This window comes from Lepidochelys olivacea (assembly GCF_965140295.1).
Source record: "Lepidochelys olivacea isolate rLepOli2 genome assembly, chromosome: 25".
Lineage (NCBI taxonomy): Eukaryota > Metazoa > Chordata > Testudines > Cheloniidae > Lepidochelys > Lepidochelys olivacea.
In genome coordinates, this window is record NC_140435.1 from 3,494,176 (window position 1) to 3,513,254 (window position 19,079).

The 19,079-nt window shown below is 45.2% G+C and overlaps 1 protein-coding gene across 5 annotated transcripts in view; it reads left to right on the forward strand.

Annotated features, from left to right (window-relative positions):
• SPPL2B (signal peptide peptidase like 2B) overlaps positions 1-19,079 on the forward strand; it is a 97,178-nt gene that overhangs the window by 38,239 nt on the left and 39,860 nt on the right. For all 5 annotated transcript variants that reach the window (XR_014709589.1, XM_084614308.1, XM_084614311.1 and 2 more), the window contains 3 exons: positions 5,614-5,703; positions 12,784-12,923; positions 13,799-13,941. Coding sequence is in view for 4 of the 5 variants with exons in the window: in XM_084614308.1 (XP_084470434.1) it covers positions 5,614-5,703; positions 12,784-12,923; positions 13,799-13,941 (373 nt within the window). In the remaining variant the exon portion in view is untranslated. The remainder of the gene's footprint in view (positions 1-5,613; positions 5,704-12,783; positions 12,924-13,798; positions 13,942-19,079) is intronic.

Sequence of the window (19,079 nt, forward strand, 5' to 3'; positions counted from 1 at the left end):
CGTCCTGCTTGTATGTGGTCAACATGTGGGACTCAGACCTCTCCAGGCCTGGCTAGCCTCCGAGTATCAATGGAGCAAACACAGCCTAGACGGTAGTCACACTTCCACCGTGGGTTCTCGAGTCTCTTCAGTGGTGGCTCGACCCTCAAATGGTATGTGCATGGGTCGCCGTCTCCAAACCATGCCCCTCGTTGTGTCTGGTCACCAGCGTGTCAGCAATGAGGTGGGGAGTGCACCTCGGAGAGCACAGAACTCAGGGCTTCTGGTCTCCAGAGGAGCTGTTTCTTCACATCAATGTCAGGGAGCTGAGAGCAGTTCATCTGCTGTGTCAGACTTTCCGGCCTCATCTGGAGGGCAGATGCATATCAGTCCTGATGGACAATACAACAGCAACGTTTTAGATCAATAGACGGGGGAGCATGCATCTCTCCCCTATCTCAGGAAGCGCTCAAGCTCTGGGAGTTCTGCATAGGACGCTTCCAAGAGTATTGAATGTGCTATCTGCCTGGGTCTCAGAACAAGATAGCGGACCATCTCAGCAGGTCTTTTCACAATCACAAGTGGTCCATTCGCCCAGACATAATAAGCAATATCTTACAATGATGGGGAGTTCCCCATATCGATCTGTTCGCCACAAGGGGCAACAGGAAGTGCCTGCAATTCTGCTCCTTCCTGAGCCATAGTTTAGGCTCGTTGGCAGACTCGTTTCTTCTTCCATGGAATCACAGAATGATAGATTTTAAGGTCAGAAGGGACCATTATGATAAACTAGTCTGACCTCCTGCACAACGCAGGCCACAGAATCTCACCCACCAACTCCTGTAACAAACCCCTAACTTTTATGTCTGAGCTATTGAAGTCCTTAACTCGTGGTTTAAAGACTTCAAGGTGCAAAGAATCCTCCAGCAAGTGACCCGTGCCCCATGCTGTAGAGGAAGGCGAAAAACCTCCAGGGCCTCTTCCAATCTGCCCTGGAGGAAAATTCCTTCCCGACCCCAAATATGGCAATCAGCTAAACCCTGAGCATGTGGGCAAGACTCACCAGCTAGACACCTGGGAAAGAATTCTCTGTAGTAACTCAGATCCCACCCCATCGGGCATATCAACTGTTAATAGTCAAAGATCAATTAATTGCCAAAATTAGGCTATCCCATCATATCATCTCCTCCATAAACTTATCAAGCTTAGTCTTGAAGCCAGATATGTCTTTTGCCCCCAATGCTTCCCTTGGAAGACTGTTCCAGAACTTCACTCCTCTGATGGTTAGAAACCTTTGTCTAATTTCAAGTCTAAACTTCCTGATGGCTAGTTTATATGCATTTGTTCTTGTGTCCACATTGGTACTGAAGAACCACCTCTTCTACACGTTCGCTCCTATCCCGCTCGTTCACAAGGTCCTCCTCAAAATCTGCAGGGACGGAGCCTCGGTGATCCTGGTAGCACCAACCTGGCCATGTCAGCATTGGTACACCATGCTGCTGGAGCTATCAGTGCATACTCCAATCACTCTGCCTTTAGTACCAGACCTCATCACTCAACATCACAGCCATCTCCAGCATCCTGATATCGAGTCTCTCCACCTCATGGCTTGGAAGCTGCGTGGTTTAATCCACTAGAGCGCTCATGCTCAGACCCCGTGAGGGAGGTTCTTCTGGGCAGCAGAAAACCATTGACCAGGACTACCTACTTAGCCAAGTGGAAGAGACTCTCGATTTGGTGTTTACAGAGCCTGTCCCTCTGACACAATCTCCCATTCCCTTTATCTTGGACTATCTGCTAAAGTTGAAACAGCAGGACTTGTCACACTCATCAGGAAAGGTTCACCTGGCTGCCATCTCGGCTTTCCACCCAGGAGAGGCGGGCCGCTCCATCTTTGCTAGCCCGATGGTGTGATGTTTTCTTAAAGGACTAGACGGGCTATATCCTCAAATCCAGTGGCCAACTCCGGCTTGGAACCTTAACCTGGTGCTCTCGAGGCTGATGGGGCCTCCGTTTGAGCCCTTAGCGACATGCTCACTGTTCTATCTGTCTTATAAAGTGGCTTTCTTAGTCACGATAACTTCAATCAGGAGGGTGTCTGAGCTGAAGGCCCTCACATCTGATCCTCCCTATATCATCTTTTACAAAGACAAGGTGCAGCTTCGACCTCACCCAGCGTTGCTCCCGAAGGTGGTCTCAAATTTCCATACCAGCCAAGTTTCAGAGTAACAGCCGTGTTAGTCTGTATTCGCAAAAAGAAAAGGAGTATTTGTGGCACCTTAGAGATTAACCAATTTATTTGAGCATGAGCTTTCGTGAGCTACAGCTCACTTCATCGGATGCATACGGCGGAGGGTGAGAAAACCTGGATTTATGCTTGAAATGGCCCAACTTGATGATCACTTTAGATAAGCTATTACCAGCAGGAGAGTGGGGTGGGAGGAGGTATTGTTTCATGGTCTCTGTGTATATAATGTCTTCTGCAGTTTCCACAGTATGCATCCGATGAAGTGAGCTGTAGCTCACGAAAGCTCATGCTCAAATAAATTGGTTAGTCTCTAAGGTGCCACAAATACTCTTTTTCTTCATACTAGCCAAGACATATTTCTTCCAGTTCAGGCTCCACTACCTAGATGTTTGGCGGGCATTGGCTTTTTATATTGAAAGAACAAAGCTGTTCCGCAAGTTGAACCAGCTGTTTGTCATGGTGGCGGATAGGGTGAAGGGTCTCCCTGTGTCCTTCCAAAGGATATCATCGTGGATCATGTCCTGTATCCAGGCATGCTATGACCTGGCAAAGGTCCCTATCCCCGCACTGATGGTGCATTTCACCAGAGCTCAGGTTTCCTTGGCAGCCTTCCTGGCCCAGGTTCTGATCTAGGAGATCTGTAGAGCGGCAACATGGTCCTCGGTTCACACCTTCACTTCCCATTATGCTATCACCCATCATGCCAGGAATGATGCAGCATTCGGCAGAGCAGTGCTTCAATCAGCTGTTCCATGAACTGGATATGTGTCAACAGTGTGCCCTTGTTGCCAAGAAGGCCAATGGCATATTGAACTGTATTAGTAGGAGCATTGCCAGCAGATCAAGGAAAGTGATTATTCCTCTCTGTTCGGCACTGGCGAGGCTACATCTGGAGTACTACGTCCAGTTTTGGTCCCCCCCACTACAGAAGGAATGTGGACAAATTGGAGAGAGTCCAGGGGAGGGCAGCAAAAATGATTAGGGGGCTGGGACACATGACTTATGAGGAGAGGCTGAGGGAACTGGGCTTGTTTAGTCTGCAGAAGAGAAGAGTGAGGGGGGATTTGATAGCAGCCTTCAGTTACCTGAAGGGGGGTTCCAAAGGGGATGGAGCTCGGCTGTTCTCAGTGATGGCAGATGACAAAACCAAGAAGCAATGGTCTCAAGTTGCAGTGGGGGAGTTCTATGTTGGATATTAGGAAACACTATTTCACTAGGAGGGTGGTGAAGCCCTGGAATGGGTTACCTAGGGTGGTGATGGTGGTGGAATCTCCATCCTGAGAGGTTTTTTAGGCCCAGCTTGATAAAGCCCTGGCTGGGATGATTTAGCTGGTGTTCATCCTGCTTTTGAGCAGGGGATGGGACTAGATGACCTCCTGAGGTCTCTTCCAACCCTAATATTCTATGATTCTATGAATGCCGACCACACCTCCTGGGTAATTCCCTGGCTTGGGAATCACCTAATTGGAATTGACATGAGCAAACACTTGCTCATGGTTACCTACCTTTCATAACTATCTGTTGTTCTTCGAGATGTGTTGCTCATGCCCATTCTAAAGCCACCTGCCTTCCCCTCTGTCAAAGTAATCCAACAAGAAGGAACTGGAGAGGTGGTGAGTCAGCAGGGTCCTATATGCAGCGCCATGAAGTCGCGACTCCGGGGGCTCCACAGCCGACCCGACGGGTACTGCTAGGGGAAAAACCTTCTGGTGACTGTGCACGCGGCACGCACACACCTAATTGGAATGGACCTGAGCAACACATCGCAAAGAATAACAGTTAGGTAACTTTTTTTTGTTGCCTTTTTCTGTTATGCCCTTTAGTGGCTGATATCTGTCAGGTTGCAGACCTATTTAAGTGTGACATTCTTTTAGGGATGCCTTGACCTCTTTTTTTCAGTTTTATGAGTTAAACTATAAAAACAAATTCTTTTAATATTGGGTATGACTAGAGAATGGCATTGCAATGTGGACATGAATCCAGAATAGTTGTCCCTTGTGTCTTGAGAAAGTTAAATTGAATCTGACATCACCATGCAAAATTTCTTGGAGCTTAATACTATCCTTTTGGGGAAATGCTGATACGCATCTTTATCGTTTAAAGTAATATGTTAACCTGAGTGCTGGGTCTTAAAACCTCACTATAAAATGCCGTTTTGGAAATCTATTTTGCATTTCCAGTCAAATTAACATTTATTGTTTTCAGAGGCCTTTGTAAGACAGGGCTGTTGTAAACTTGCCTAAGTGAATTTAATAATGAAGGATTAATCAGCTCTACAGTTGATTTGGGGAGCAGGGGGGTTGTAGGTGCTATTGTAAGATAAATAATGTTGTTCTTAGATGGACAGACATAAATAATGTTGTTCTTAGATGGACAGACAATGATTTGCAAGTCTCTGTAACGGATCTTTTCTGTTCTGGTAAATGTATAGTGATACTGAGATCAGGGTGTAGCCATCTGTTGCATACATAAAACAGCACATGATCCTAAATTGTATTATTTTTATCTACTATGAGGAAAAGGTTTATTTATCTGCTTCTCCTGCCTATGCAGAATGGCTGTTGGTTTGAGATGTTGATGTCTCATACACAGACTGAAGGACACTAGAACAGATTCAAAGAATCATAGAAGATTAGGGTTGGAAGATTAGGGTTGGAGGTCATCTAGTCCAACCCCCTGCTCAAAGCAGGACAAAGTAAATCATCCAAGTAAATCATCCCAGCCAGGGCTTTGTCAAGCCGGGCCTTAAAAACCTCTAAGGATGGAGATTCCACCACCTCCCTAGGGAACCCATTCCAGAGCTTCACCACCCTCCTAGTGAAATAGTGTTTCCTAATATCCAACCTAGACCTCCCCCACTGCAGCTTGAGACCATTGCTCCTTGTTCTGTCATCTGCCACCACTGAAAACAGCCGAGCTCCATCCTCTTTGGAACCCCCCTTCAGGTAGTTGAAGGCTGCTATCAAATCTCTTCTCTTCACTAAACTGAACTGAACTGTTTAGAGTTTAGTTTAAACTAAACTCTAAACTAAACAGTCCAGTTCCCTCAGCCTCTCCTCATAAGTCATGTGCCCCAGCCCTCTGATCATTTTCGTTGCTCTCCGCTGGACTCTCTCCAATTTGTCCACATCCTTTCTGTAGTGGGGGCCCCAAAACTGGACGCAATACTCCAGATGTGACCTCATTCACATTATTATGGACAGTAAATCGGCCACTTGTAACTTTTACTGTTGTTTTTGTTAGGCATGTGGTTTATTTTCTGTTATAATCCCAAATGTTAATATGTCTTGTTCCTTTCAAAAACTTTTCAAATGATTAGAAATAGACCTTTATCTCTACTAAAGAAATACAGCCAGCTCTACAAAGACTTCTGTTCTGACTTTCAGGCTCCCCCAAAAGGTAACTGGAGTCAGTATGAAGAGATTGATATTCCTGTGGCTTTGCTCAGCTACACTGACATGTTAGATATTGGAAAGGTAAGCACTTTATAGAACAATTTCACTTATACCATCTGAAGCATGTCATGCCACAGCAGTGTGTTTGCAGTGCATTTTAGAAGCTTTTTAAGATGGGCACTTTTGTCAATGAGTGAATGGTTACTGTAAACCAGTAAGCTTATTTTTCCTGTCTTAAGTATCCACAAAAATGAAATTCTCTACAGAGAGGCTTATGCTGTGTCTTCAGTGTGAAACCCAGCGGGCACTAAATGAAATGGTATAATTTAGAATGCTTTGGGCTTGACATCAATATCATGAATAAGTAAAACCATCACCTTGTTCTCAAATATTTTTACTAAGGTTTTGAGTCTATCTACATGGGAGATTTACTCCACACTAAATCGAGTTACTCTGGTGTGAAAATACCTGCATACACACAATATAATTCATTAGCCTGTCCCAACTCTGCATTTATTGCAAACTCTGAACTCTCTTTCAAGGTGTGCTAAGTTTGATATAAGTTGAGTTCATGTGGTCAGTTCATGTGCGCACAGTGCTGCTGCACGCTACTTTGGCAGTCGTCCAACTGCTGTCTCACGCTGTTTTGCAGGCATCTGTTACTGACCTGTGTGTTTACTTGTGTGCCCTCTACTGCTCTGTAGTCAAGTTGACTGTATGTCCCCTCCCCCTAACTAAAATTTGGCACGTGCCAGGATTGGTCCATTTGCTCCTTGGTTCCTATATATTGACACTGTAGCAATATCATTCCAGCAACATTTACAACGTGCCTCAAGCAGCCATGCTGAGACCCTAGATCTCCTCACCATCTGGGGAGAAGTACTGGTGGAACAGCTTCTTGGGGCAGTGACTGGAATAAAGATGTGTTTGTGGACATTGCTGGTCAGAGGTCTTCAAGTGGTCACAATTGGATTGCTGACCAGTGCCAGATAAAGAGCCAACAGCTCAAGAGGACTTATGCTAAAACCAGGGATGCTAGGAAACAGACTGGCCATGGAAGTATAACCTGTCCATTTTTTGAGGAGCTGCGCAGGATTTTGAGTAGTTGCACCACTACTGAGCTCAAGGAAGCTGTGGACCCTGCATTTCCCTCTTCCCATGTATAAGCAGCACGAGGCATCAAAGGAGGAGAATGAGGAGGGCAGTGAAGAGCTCTCCCTGGAAAGCCAGAATCTCTTTAGAACTCAAAATGCTGACGGTGAGCAAGTAGAAGTCATCCTGATTCTCAGCAGGAAACCCAGCCCGGAGGGAATCTTGGCATATATCTGCCTTTACAATTTATTATTGCACTATACTGCTGTGCTAACTTCTATTTTTCGAGTAGTGTCCCTATGGGTTCTCCCATCAGCTGCACGTGCGCCTCTTGAGCACTTGATTGGAGGCTTTCAGCTAGCAGTGTCCATTTGGCCTACGCGTGCATTCTAAGCCTCTTTGTGCCAGACACCGAAGCTTTATAGGGATGCGTGGGTGAACCACCTTCAGTTCCTTCTCAACTGCCTTGGCCAGAGTTGGAGCCTTAGTGTGTCCACCTTGAGCATGCCTCAGCCTTTCTGTTTTTCCTTAGTGTTACAATATTTAGTGTAAAGAAAAGGAGTACTTGTGGCACCTTAGAGACTAACCAATTTATTTGAGCATAAGCTTTCGTGAGCTACAGCTCACTTCACTTCGGCATCTTCAGCACTGAACAAACAATAATGCCCCACCTTCAACTGCGGTGCGTTCATCGTTGGAACATGCCACCATGTTGGGACCGGATTCCTTCTTGGTACCTCGGGAATTCTGATACTCTAAGGACCAAGGTATCAAATGAACCAGAGACTCTGCTTTTTATGATACCGAGCACCTTTCAGTATCAAGACCACAGTCTCCAGGCCACTGTCCTCCATCACCGCAGGAGACTCATCCACTTTCGGCAGGTGCCCCCACATGGGATGATGTGGAAGATGAAGAAGACTCTCAATGGGTCCCCTCTGTTTCAGTCAGGGATTCACCAACATACCCCTTCAGGAATCCCTTGCTAGCTAATCAGAAGGAATATTGTACTGATCACCAAGGGTGATAGAACCAACCCTATATGCCACCTTCCCTTCTATATGGACCACAATGACCATATTGGGACTGCTGGGTGGCCTATCGACAGCAGTTTGCCAGACCACCAGTACCATCTCATAGGAAAATCAAGGTTTTGCAACCTACCCCTCGCCAACCAACCCCCACACTGGAAACTTTTGAGGAACAGGAGGCTAGGGCAGATGAGGAGGCCATCCCTGAAACTGCCATCTCCTCTTCATCGCTGGATGAGGCAGTCATGCCTCCATCACCTTCTATGGCTGATGACTTCCCATCCCAACCCTTCCAAAAAAAGTAAACAACAGAGAACTGGAGGTTGTATTTTAGATTGGAGAGGGAAAATGACAGGGAGCTAGCCAGAGACAGTGTTACAGTGGCCAGAGACATGCAGAGGCAACTCCTGGAGACAATACAGAAGGAGAATGCTCTGCTGTGGTGCATGCTACAAGCTGGTACACAGACAATACAGTGCCCATAACCAGGACCCAGCCATGTCTGCAGCCCCTGGACAATACAGGGTACTGGGAACACCAGCATATGTTCCACCACTGTGCTCCCACAGCCATGCTCCCCCTGCCATTCCCCTCCCAAACTCAGGGAAGTGAGGACAATTGCACCTGCGAGCCCAGCTCTTTTGAGCTATCTAATGCCCCTGCTAACTTTGAGCCCAGGCATGCAACACCGGAAAATGAGAAGAGGCAAGTCATATACTCATCTGTGAATTGGAGCCCCACTCTTAATCCCTCTATTGCTGTGTGCTGCTCTCCACTGCACTGTGTCACTTTAAAGCTGTGTTTCATTCTTGTTTTAATTAAAGCTTTATGTTATTTCTTGTTGTTAGATACTAAATTGTTTAATAATAAAAACTATTAAAATTGATTCATAAAGAATCTGCAGTGCATAATATAGAAAATCTGTAAATTTTGCATAAATCGTAGGTTTTTATGAAAGTGTAAAGGCGCACACATGATAAAAATGAGGACTGCCACAATGTGCCACTTCTGCCACCCATAAAAGAGACTATAATGTATACAATCCATTCTTCTCCCTCCACCATCCCCGCCATAACAGCTGAATGTACAGCTTCACGTTTTCAGGCCTGAGACTAAAGATAAGAGGAATCCCGTCGCCCTGATGTTTCATTTTCTAATGGATGCCTTGCTGTCTGCTCAAACTGTTGAGCATGTCTTTGCGCCTAGCACCACACCCCTTGTTAAGGCTTTCTCCCTTATGCTCATAAGTATTGTGCACAATACAGCATGCAGTTAGGCAAGTTGTTTTCTGCAGCTTTCAACCTAGCCCATAAACAGTGCCATCTTTCTTTCAAAAAGAAAAGGAGTACTTGTAGCACCTTAGAGAATAACCAATTTATTTGAGCATGAGCTTTCATGAGCTACAGCTCACTTCATCGGATGCATACCGTGGAAACTGCAGCAGACATTATATACACACAGAGATCATGAAACAATACCTCCTCCCACCCCACTGTCCTGCTGGTAATAGCTTATCTAAAGTGATCATCAAGTTGGGCCATTTCCAGCACAAATCCAGGTTTTCTCACCCTCTGCCCCCCCCCCCCCACAAACTCACTCTACTGCTGGTAATAGCCCATCCAAAGTGACAACTCTCTTCACAATGTGTATGATAATCAAGGTGGGCCATTTCCTGCACAAATCCAGGTTCTCTCACCCCCCTCCAAAACCCACACACACAAACTCTCTCTCCTGCTGGTAATAGCTTATCCAAAGTGACCACTCTCCCTACAATGTGCATGATAATCAAGGTGGGCCATTTCCAGCACAAATCCAGGCTTTCTCACCCCCCCCCCCTTTTTATTCCCGGGGACACACACACACACACAAACTCACTCTCCTGCTGGCAATAGCTCATCCAAACTGACCACTCTCCAAATTTAAATCCAAGTTTAACCAGAACGTCTGGGGGGGGGGGTAGGAAAAAACAAGGGGAAATAGGCTACCTTGCATAATGACTTAGCCACTCCCAGTCTCTATTTAAGCCTAAATTAATAGTATCCAATTTGCAAATGAATTCCAATTCAGCAGTTTCTCGCTGGAGTCTGGATTTGAAGTTTTTTTGTTTTAAGATAGCGACCTTCATGTCTGTGATTGCGTGACCAGAGAGATTGAAGTGTTCTCCGACTGGTTTATGAATGTTATAATTCTTGACATCTGATTTGTGTCCATTTATTCTTTTACGTAGAGACTGTCCAGTTTGACCAATGTAAATGGCAGAGGGGCATTGCTGGCACATGATGGCATATATCACATTGGTGGATGTGCAGGTGAACGAGCCTCTGATAGTGTGGCTGATGTTATTAGGCCCTGTGATGGTGTCCCCTGAATAGATATGTGGGCACAGTTGGCAATGGGATTTGTTGCAAGGATAAGTTCCTGGGTTAGTGGTTCTGTTGTGTGGTATGTGGTTGTTGGTGAGTATTTGCTTCCGGTTGGGGGGCTGTCTGTAGGCAAGGACTGGCCTGTCTCCCAAGATTTGTGAGAGTGTTGGGTCATCCTTCAGGATAGGTTGTAGATCCTTAATAATGCGTTGGAGGGGTTTTAGTTGGGGGCTGAAGGTAACGGCTAGTGGCGTTTTGTTATTTTCTTTGTTAGGCCTGTCCTGTAGTAGGTGACTTGTGGGAACTCTTCTGGCTCTATCAATGTGTTTCTTCACTTCCGCAGGTGGGTATTGTAGTTGTAAGAAAGCTTGACAGAGATCTTGTAGGTGTTTGTCTCTGTCTGAGGGGTTGGAGCAAATGCGGTTGTATCGCAGAGCTTGGCTGTAGACGATGGATCGTGTGGTGTGGTCCACTAACCCAGGAACGTATGCATCCGATGAAGTGAGCTGTAGCTCACGAAAGCTCATGCTCAAATAAATTGGTTAGTCTCTAAGGTGCCACAAGTACTCCTTTTCTTTTTGCGAATACAGACTAACACGGCTGTTATTCTGAAATCTCTCTTTCAGACAGCCAAATGCACATTCCACTGTCTGCAGCTACTGAGGCAATAGTTAAACAGTTCCTTCCTTCTGTCCAAGTGGCTCTGAATGGCTTCTTTATCCACGGAAGCAGAGGTTAAGCCATGTCTCCCAGGATAACCAGAGCAGTGTCCATACCATTAATGTCCATAGTGATCTTGGGGTAATAGTCTCCTTTATTCATTAAGGTAAATAGGGAGAGTTCCAAAAGAACCTGTGTTTATGGACTTTTCCAGATGCCTCTACATTTATGTTTGTGAACCTGCCATGGTGGTCACGCAGGCCTTGGAGCACCATGGAAAAATGCCCCTTTCTGTTTATAAGCACTGTGCACTGGTCGGGGAGCAAATGATAGGCACATGGGTCCCATCAATTGCCCCAGTACAATTTGTGAGCCATGTGCGTGCAAAGCCATCAGTAATCTCCTAAGCATTACCAGTCTTTATAATCAGTGCAGCAGTACCTTAGGCATGGCATCACACACCTGCATGACAATGGCCTCAACAATTGATCTCCCTATGCCAAATTGGTTGGCTGTGGACTGGTAATGTTCAGGGGTGGCCAACTTCCAGACAGAAAGGGTGACTCGCTTCTCAACAGCTGTGGAGCACTGCATGTTGGTATGCTGCCGCTGCAGCTCCAGAGCAGTTCAGCACATATCTCAAAAAAGGTTGCTTTTACCATCCTGGAATTCTCTCACCACTGCTGGTCATCCCAGATCTGGAGAATGATCCTTTTCCACCAATCGACTCTGGTTTCCTAAGCCCAGAAATGGTGCTGCACTGTGTGAAACTACTCCAGGAACAGCTCCTGTTGTAGCAGTTGCTCAGTATCTCCTTCATCCTCCTTTTTCCACCGCTGCTGCTGCTGCAGCCACATCATCTGTTTGGTAGTGTGGCAGGTTAAGTCCAGAACCAAGCCCACTCAGCTCTGAGAGCACAAATAAAGTCCAAATGGCCTCTGTGTATTCGCAGTTGCCAGCATAGCACCACAGTGCATTGTCTGGTCCGTGGTGGCTGGCAGCAATTTGAAACTGGCACTAGTCTGCCCAGAAAGAGAAGAAGCAAGGGATGGAGAGAGCAGAATTATAGGATTTTTTTAAATTTGACCCCAAGTCCCAGAATTCCACTGGCTTCTGCCTGGCTTCCACAATGCATCTGCAATGCACAATGAGAAAAATCCGAGAATACACACTGCTCAGCAGCGAAGCAGAGGATCATGGGTATCTTCCCAGAATGCCACAAGGTTAGTACACAACAAGACTCCACCACATGTATGCAATGATGCGAATTGAAAAAGGGCATAGCCATCCCATATGCATACTATTGGTATGGCTTACATACTGCACACCAACTAGTGCGTGTCAACTTGGTGTGAAATAAACCCCCTGCACAGAGAAGGCCTCTGAGTGCTTTTGTAAAAAAACAAATAACATAACCTCTTTGGGCCATGTGTCTTATCGACTGCATAAAAAAACCCAAAAGTCCTTTTCTAGTTCTTATCAAAGGGGCTTCCAGTCCTCTCTACCTTGGGAACGTGCATAGAAGCGTTTCTCTGGGTACGAGATTGTCATCATCAAGTTAATGGCATCTACATTGAACTAAGGAGATTCTGCCAATAGTTTGTTTTCTTTGAGGTCAGCAGATTAACTTCTTTCAGAAATGTAGCCATCCTTAGCTACTCCACTCCTCTTTGGAGAATCTTGCTGTTGGGGAGGAGGAGGCTAAGTAAGAAGACATGAAGGATGGGAATTTTCAAAAGCTCTCAGTGTTCCTCTAACTTTGAGGCAACTGAGTCAATGTGGAGCAGTTTTGAAAATCCCATCATCGTTCTCTTGGAGGACGTGGGTCATGTTGCTAAACCGCCAACTACAAACACAGGAGCTGTCAACATCAGGCTAAAGGCTGAGTGAGGGGAACTGACAATTTCTATTGCTATCTATGTGAAAGTATTTTATCTTACTGGGTTCAAAGAAATAGTTGATTCTGATGAGGCTGAAACACTAAACAGTTTGTAATTATCATGTTTCCATTACAGAGTTTTGGCAGATCAGTGAAGGTGGCAATGTATGCGCCAAATGAGCCTGTTCTTGACTATAACATGGTGATTATCTTTGTAATGGCTGTGGGCACCGTTGCAATTGGAGGCTATTGGGCGGGAAGCAGGGATGTGAAAAAGTAAGTAGAGCAAATTGAGTGCCATGTTGTGCAGATGTTCTTGAGTTCTGTTATGGTTCAAAGAATGCTTAGCAAATATGATTCAGAGAAGCCCAAAGCAGCACTGCTCCAGCTGTTGGGGTGGCTGTGCCTGTGCATCTGAAATGGGAAAACACTGAAGTGATAAATATATGTGTGGGCAAGCCTAGAATCCTAGAATATCAGGGTTGGAAGGGACCTCAGGTTGTCATCTAGTCCAACCCCCTGCTCAAAGCAGGACCAACGCCAACTAAACAATGATCTTTGGAGTTACTTCAATATAATTTGAATTTACAGTACTTTGGTGCCTCAATTTACAAAGAAAAAACTTAGAGCATGTTTTTAAAACGTTAAAAAGAAGAATCCAGCAGAAATCGTAGTCTTCCTATCTGGGCCTCTGTAAGGGCTCCCTTAGGCTTTTATTGGTGTTTTTCAGTTCATAGAAAATATTTTAGATAACTTTTTTTCTTACTAGTATAATTTCATTTAGAGAGGGATTTATTTATCCACCCAATGATAATTTTAGTGCAAGAAATACAACAAATATTTTTAATCAAATGTTGACTAAAGTGTGAATGTTTTGCAGCATATGTTGAGCATCTTTTCATATTTTAAAATATTAAATATTTCGTCTTTTAAACACTATGTTCATTGAGACCCATTGCTGAAATTTTATATATTCCCTTTCCTAAGAAGGAAAAAGTGGTGCTCCATTGACTCCATGCAGGCCCAGGTGTCATCTCATTCTCATCCTCTTCCTCCCATTGCTCCCCCTTTTTGTGCTGTGCACCATGAAGGATGAGAGCCCTTGTCTGTTCACTGCAGGATCTGATTATCGACATGCTGCTCTCTTTCAGGCGATACATGAAGCACAAACGAGATGATGGGGCAGAAAAACATGATGATGAAACAGTTGATGTCACTCCCATCATGATCTGTGTATTTGTGGTGATGTGCTGCTCTATGCTGGTCCTTCTTTATTTCTTCTATGACCACTTAGGTGCTTTTTTATTATATTTCTATAAAATTGTCTTATTTTATACCTAGTTTGAAAAGTGATTGTAAAAATGGCTGCCATTTCATAAACAGGTTAGATTCTTTTGTTTGTTTAGAGTCTCATCTACTTATTCTAGTGACAGACATGCTTTTTACTACTTCTGGTAGCTCTGAGGGCTTGCACATCTCTTTGAGGGTAAACTGGATTCCCATGTAGCTTGTGCATCAACAGGACTGTTAGTGAAGTTCCCATTGCAGGGCCAAATTCAGTTTTCAGTTACCCTTCTGTAGCCCCATTGAAGTGAATGGGATTGCACAGATGTAACTGGTATCAGAATGTGGGTAGCAAAATCTTTGGTGGTGATGCCCAAGCTAGAAAGGAAACTATTACTCTCGAATCCCAGGTTGTTGTGGGTTTTTTTTTTTTTCTTACAAACACACCTTTTTTTAACTTCTAACCTGAGAAAATTTTATCTCATCTTATTGATGTGTAATAGACATGAAATCTTGATATGCCATTTCTAGTCACTTCTCAGAGTAGAAATGCAAGTCGGAGATCAGTCTCTGAATTAAAATGTTTCATGGCTACTGTAGTCTCTTTCTCAGCAGTGTTTGCTGTTCCATCCCTGTGGTCTTCAGCTTTAAATCCATGCCATCCAATGGTCAGAAAAGATTTGAGTTAAAGTGTTTCTGAGCTGAAAATCAGACTATATATTAGTTAATCTTCCAGGAACATACACTGATTTAGATGTGTTAAATAATTTTATCTCACCAGCAAAAACCAGAGGGGAATTTTTTTCTCCTCTAAAGGAACATCATGAAGTAGTTAAGCCCAAAATGTAGAACAAAGAGGTTTGCAACAGCAGGGTTTTTTAATATAATCTTTTATTTCATTCTTCTTTACTCCTGGGGGAATTCTGCACCACTGCACGCACGCAGAATTCAATGTCCTCTGCAGATTTCTTTTCTTCCCCACAACTGACTTTCTGATGGGGAAGCAAGGAAAACTGCAAGAGCGGTCATGCACCCCTCCCCGCAGTGTGGATGCATTGTTTCGGGCTCCTGGAGTAGTCGGCAGAGAGGTAAATCACCCGGGGTGGGGGGCTGGGGCCACCCCAGCTGGTAGTTCCTATCCTGCACTGGACTCAGCTGCTAGTCCCAGCTGGGCTGGGGGCAGGGGAGGATGGAACTTCCTCTTCTCCTGGAGGAAGGGCTAGGGCTATGCCTAGGTCAGACCCACCTCCAGAAACCACCCCCAGCTGCAGGAAGCTCCACACACACACCCGCTTCCTGCCCCCCATCGCTCCTCAGTTGCGGGGAGAGGGGTCACTGTATGGAGAGCTGCTCCCCCATCTGTCCAACGCCTGTGCATCCGGACTCCCCCACACCCAGACCCCCTCACCAAGTCTCATCCCCACACCCAGACCCCCAACCGCACCTGAACCCTCACCCCACCAAGCCTCACCCCTGAATGTGGAACCCCCTGCACCCAGACCCCCCTTGCCAAGTCCCAGTCCCTTGCCAAGCCCCAGCCCCTGCACTCAAACCCCAATCCCACTGAGCCTCATCCCCTGCATTTGGAGCCCCCCTGCACCCAAACTCCGGGCGAAGCCCCATCCCTGCACCCACACCACCCCCTGCTAAGCCCCCACTCCTCTACCTGGACCACCTCAATGAGCCCCCCGCACCCAGCCCCCCCACCCCACTGAGCCCCAACCAGTTGCACCCAAGCCCCACTCCCCCAGCACATGGAATCCCACCCAATGAGCCCTCCACACCCAGACCCCCCCCACCCCGCTGAGCCCTATCCCCTCACACCAGACCCCCCCCGTTCCCCCACTGAGCCCCGACTATCTTCACCTGGATCCCCTACAGAGTCCCATTGCTTCTGCATCTGGAACCCTGCAATGAGCCCCTGTGCATCCAGATTGACACCCAGACCCCCTACTGAGACGCTCGCACCCAGACTGCCCCACACAGAACCCTCTCAACACACACCTGGATCCCCCACACTAAGTCCCTCCACACTTGGATCCTGCCGGGCTGAGCCAACCTGCCAGCACATGACACAGAGGGGCAGGACCCCAGGGTGTTTCTGGGGTAGGCCCAGCCCTTGCACTGTGTCAGGGTCAGATGCAGTCTCACCGCCAAGTTCATGTCCTGGGTGGGAAGGAAGGGGGGCTGCAGGGTGATCTCCCACCTCTCTGCAGCCAGTGGCCTATGCTCCCCATTACCATGCTGGAGATCCACATTTATTTATTTAACAAATAAAATGTGCATAGTTTTAAAATATTGTGCACAGAACTTTTAATTTTTTTGGTACAGAATTTTTAATTTTTTAGTGTAGAATTCCCTTGGGAGTACTTCTAGCACCTCAGTGAGAGGTGACTGGCTCTTCACTAAGATCGTATCTGAAGGACTGGAACTTCCTTCTTTCATAATAATCATAGAAACTGAGATGGAGGAAGAACCACTAGGGTGCTTACACATTCTCCTTGTCAATGCAAGCTTTCCAAGGGTCATCATGTGCCCAGGTCTGATCTACTAGTATTCTAGAGATTAAATTTAAGAAGCCATATTACCCATCCTCAATTAAGGACTTAAGAAGCTCTATTTATTTAGCTTATCAAACAGAGGCTTAAGAGTTGATTTGATCACAGTCTATAAATACCTACCAGGGGACAAGATTTCGGATAGTAGAGTGCTCTTTAATGTAGTAGACAAAAGCAGAACAAGATCCAGTGTCTGGAAGCTGAAGCTAAATAGATTTAGGAAAGAAATAAGGCATGATTTTTAAACATGGTAATCGGGACAATTTAGATAGGGACATGGTGGATTCCCCATTGCTTGAAGTTTTTAATCAAGGTTCCAAAATATCTGCTTTAGCTTGACCACAAGTTCTAGGCTTGATGCAGGTATTGCTGGTGTTATGGAAGCATTCAGACTAGATGATTATAATGGTCCTTTTTGGCCTTAAAATCCATGAATCCCCACTTAGATGTGGAACTCAGTGCCCCATGCTCTTGGTCTTGTCTGGAGAAGTCTGTGTAATTGAAATGTATAAACTGATTTCTTAGTCATTTTAATGTTGTTAAAACATGGAAAGCAGCATGAGATTTTTATACACTTATCATGTAATTTAGTAGGTTACTGTTAAATTATGTGGTCACTTCAGAAAGGGACCTGGAAATGTAGCTTGAAAGTTTAATTCACTGAAATGAGCTCCAGCTAATAACCATTAAAGGCTTTGTAGAGCAACATGTTTTTATGCCCCATCTTTATGTAAGGAATGGAAGAAGAAAATCCTGTTATATCAACATATTAATAAAACTGATTAACAAAACCCACATAGTGACCAGATGAGTATGTGACCAGTAAAGTGGTAAATAACTGTCCATTTTTTGGTGTAATTTAAAGGCAAACTGCTAAATATTTGCAAGATACAGCTTGTTATCTATTAATAACTGCATGCAACAAAGTCTATTGCATAAGAGCAAATGGGCAACTGACAGAGGATGAGCTAGATAGAATTCAACAATATTTAAGTAGTAAGAGACCTCAGGTGCAAACAGTAATACTTCAGAATCCCCTTGGGAGTTTAACCTTCTATCTATAAAACTGTAAACAACCTCTTCCCTGCCTTGTCTTGCATGAACAAGTAACTTTTCATTTACCTGAATAATCCCACTAGATAGCAATGATGGTTTTTAATACACTTTTTTAAATATGGTTTTCTTTTCTCCAGTTTGGGGATATGGAGAGCCACATGGTTGAGATGTGAGGGACAGTGTCTGGTATCCTACCATCACTTATTAATTTTAAAAAGAAAAGGAGTACTTGTGGCACCTTAGAGACTAACCAATTTATTTGAGCATGAGCTTTCGTGAGCTACAGCTCACTTCATCGGATGCATGCCGTGGAAACTGCAGCAGACTTTATTTATACACAGAGAATATGAAAAAATACCTCCTCCCACCCCACTGTCCTGCTGGTAATAGCTTATCTAAAGTGATCATCAGGTGGGCCATTTCCAGCACAAATCCAGGTTTTCTCACCCTCCGCCCCCCGACACAAATTCACTCTCCTGCTGGTGATAGCCCATCCAAAGTGACAACTCTTTACACAATGTGCATGATAATAAAGTTGGGCCATTTCCTGCACAAATCCAGGTTCTCTCACCCCCTCTCCCCCCTCCCAAAAACCACACACACAAACTCACTCTCCTGCTGGTAATAGCTCATCCAAACTGACCATTCTCCAAGTTTAAATCCAAGTTAAACCAGAACATCCGGGGGGGTAGGAAAAAACAAGAGGAAATAGGCTACCTTGCATAATGACTTAGCCACTCCCAGTCTCTATTTAAGCCTAAATTAATAGTATCCAATTTGCAAATGAATTCCAATTCAGCAGTTTCTCGCTGGAGTCTGGATTTGAAGTTTTTTTGTTTTAAGATAGCGACCTTCATGTCTGTGATTGCGTGACCAGAGAGATTGAAGTGTTCTCCGACTGGTTTATGAATGTTATAATTCTTGACATCTGATTTGTGTCCATTTATTCTTTTACGTAGAGACTGTCCAGTTTGACCAATGTACATGGCAGAGGGGCATTGCTGGCACATGATGGCATATATCACATTGGTGGATGTGCAGGTATACGAGCCTCTGATAGTGTGGCTGATGTTATTAGGCCCTGTGATGGTGTCCCCTGAATAGATATGTGGGCACAATTGGCAACGGGCTTTGTTGCAAGGATAAGTTCCTGGGTTAGTGGTTCTGTTGAGTGGTATGTGGTTGTTGGTGAGTATTCATGCACATTGTTGGTGAGTATTCATGCACATTGTGTAAAGAGTTGTCACTTTGGATGGGCTATCACCAGCAGGAGAGTGAATTTGTGTCGGGGGGGGGGGGGCGGAGGGTGAGAAAACCTGGATTTGTGCTGGAAATGGCCCACCTGATGATCACTTTAGATAAGCTATTACCAGCAGGACAGTGGGGTGGGAGGAGGTATTTTTTCATATTCTCTGTGTATAAATAAAGTCTGCTGCAGTTTCCACGGCATGCATCCGATGAAGTGAGCTGTAGCTCACGAAAGCTCATGCTCAAATAAATTGGTTAGTCTCTAAGGTGCCACAAGTACTCCTTT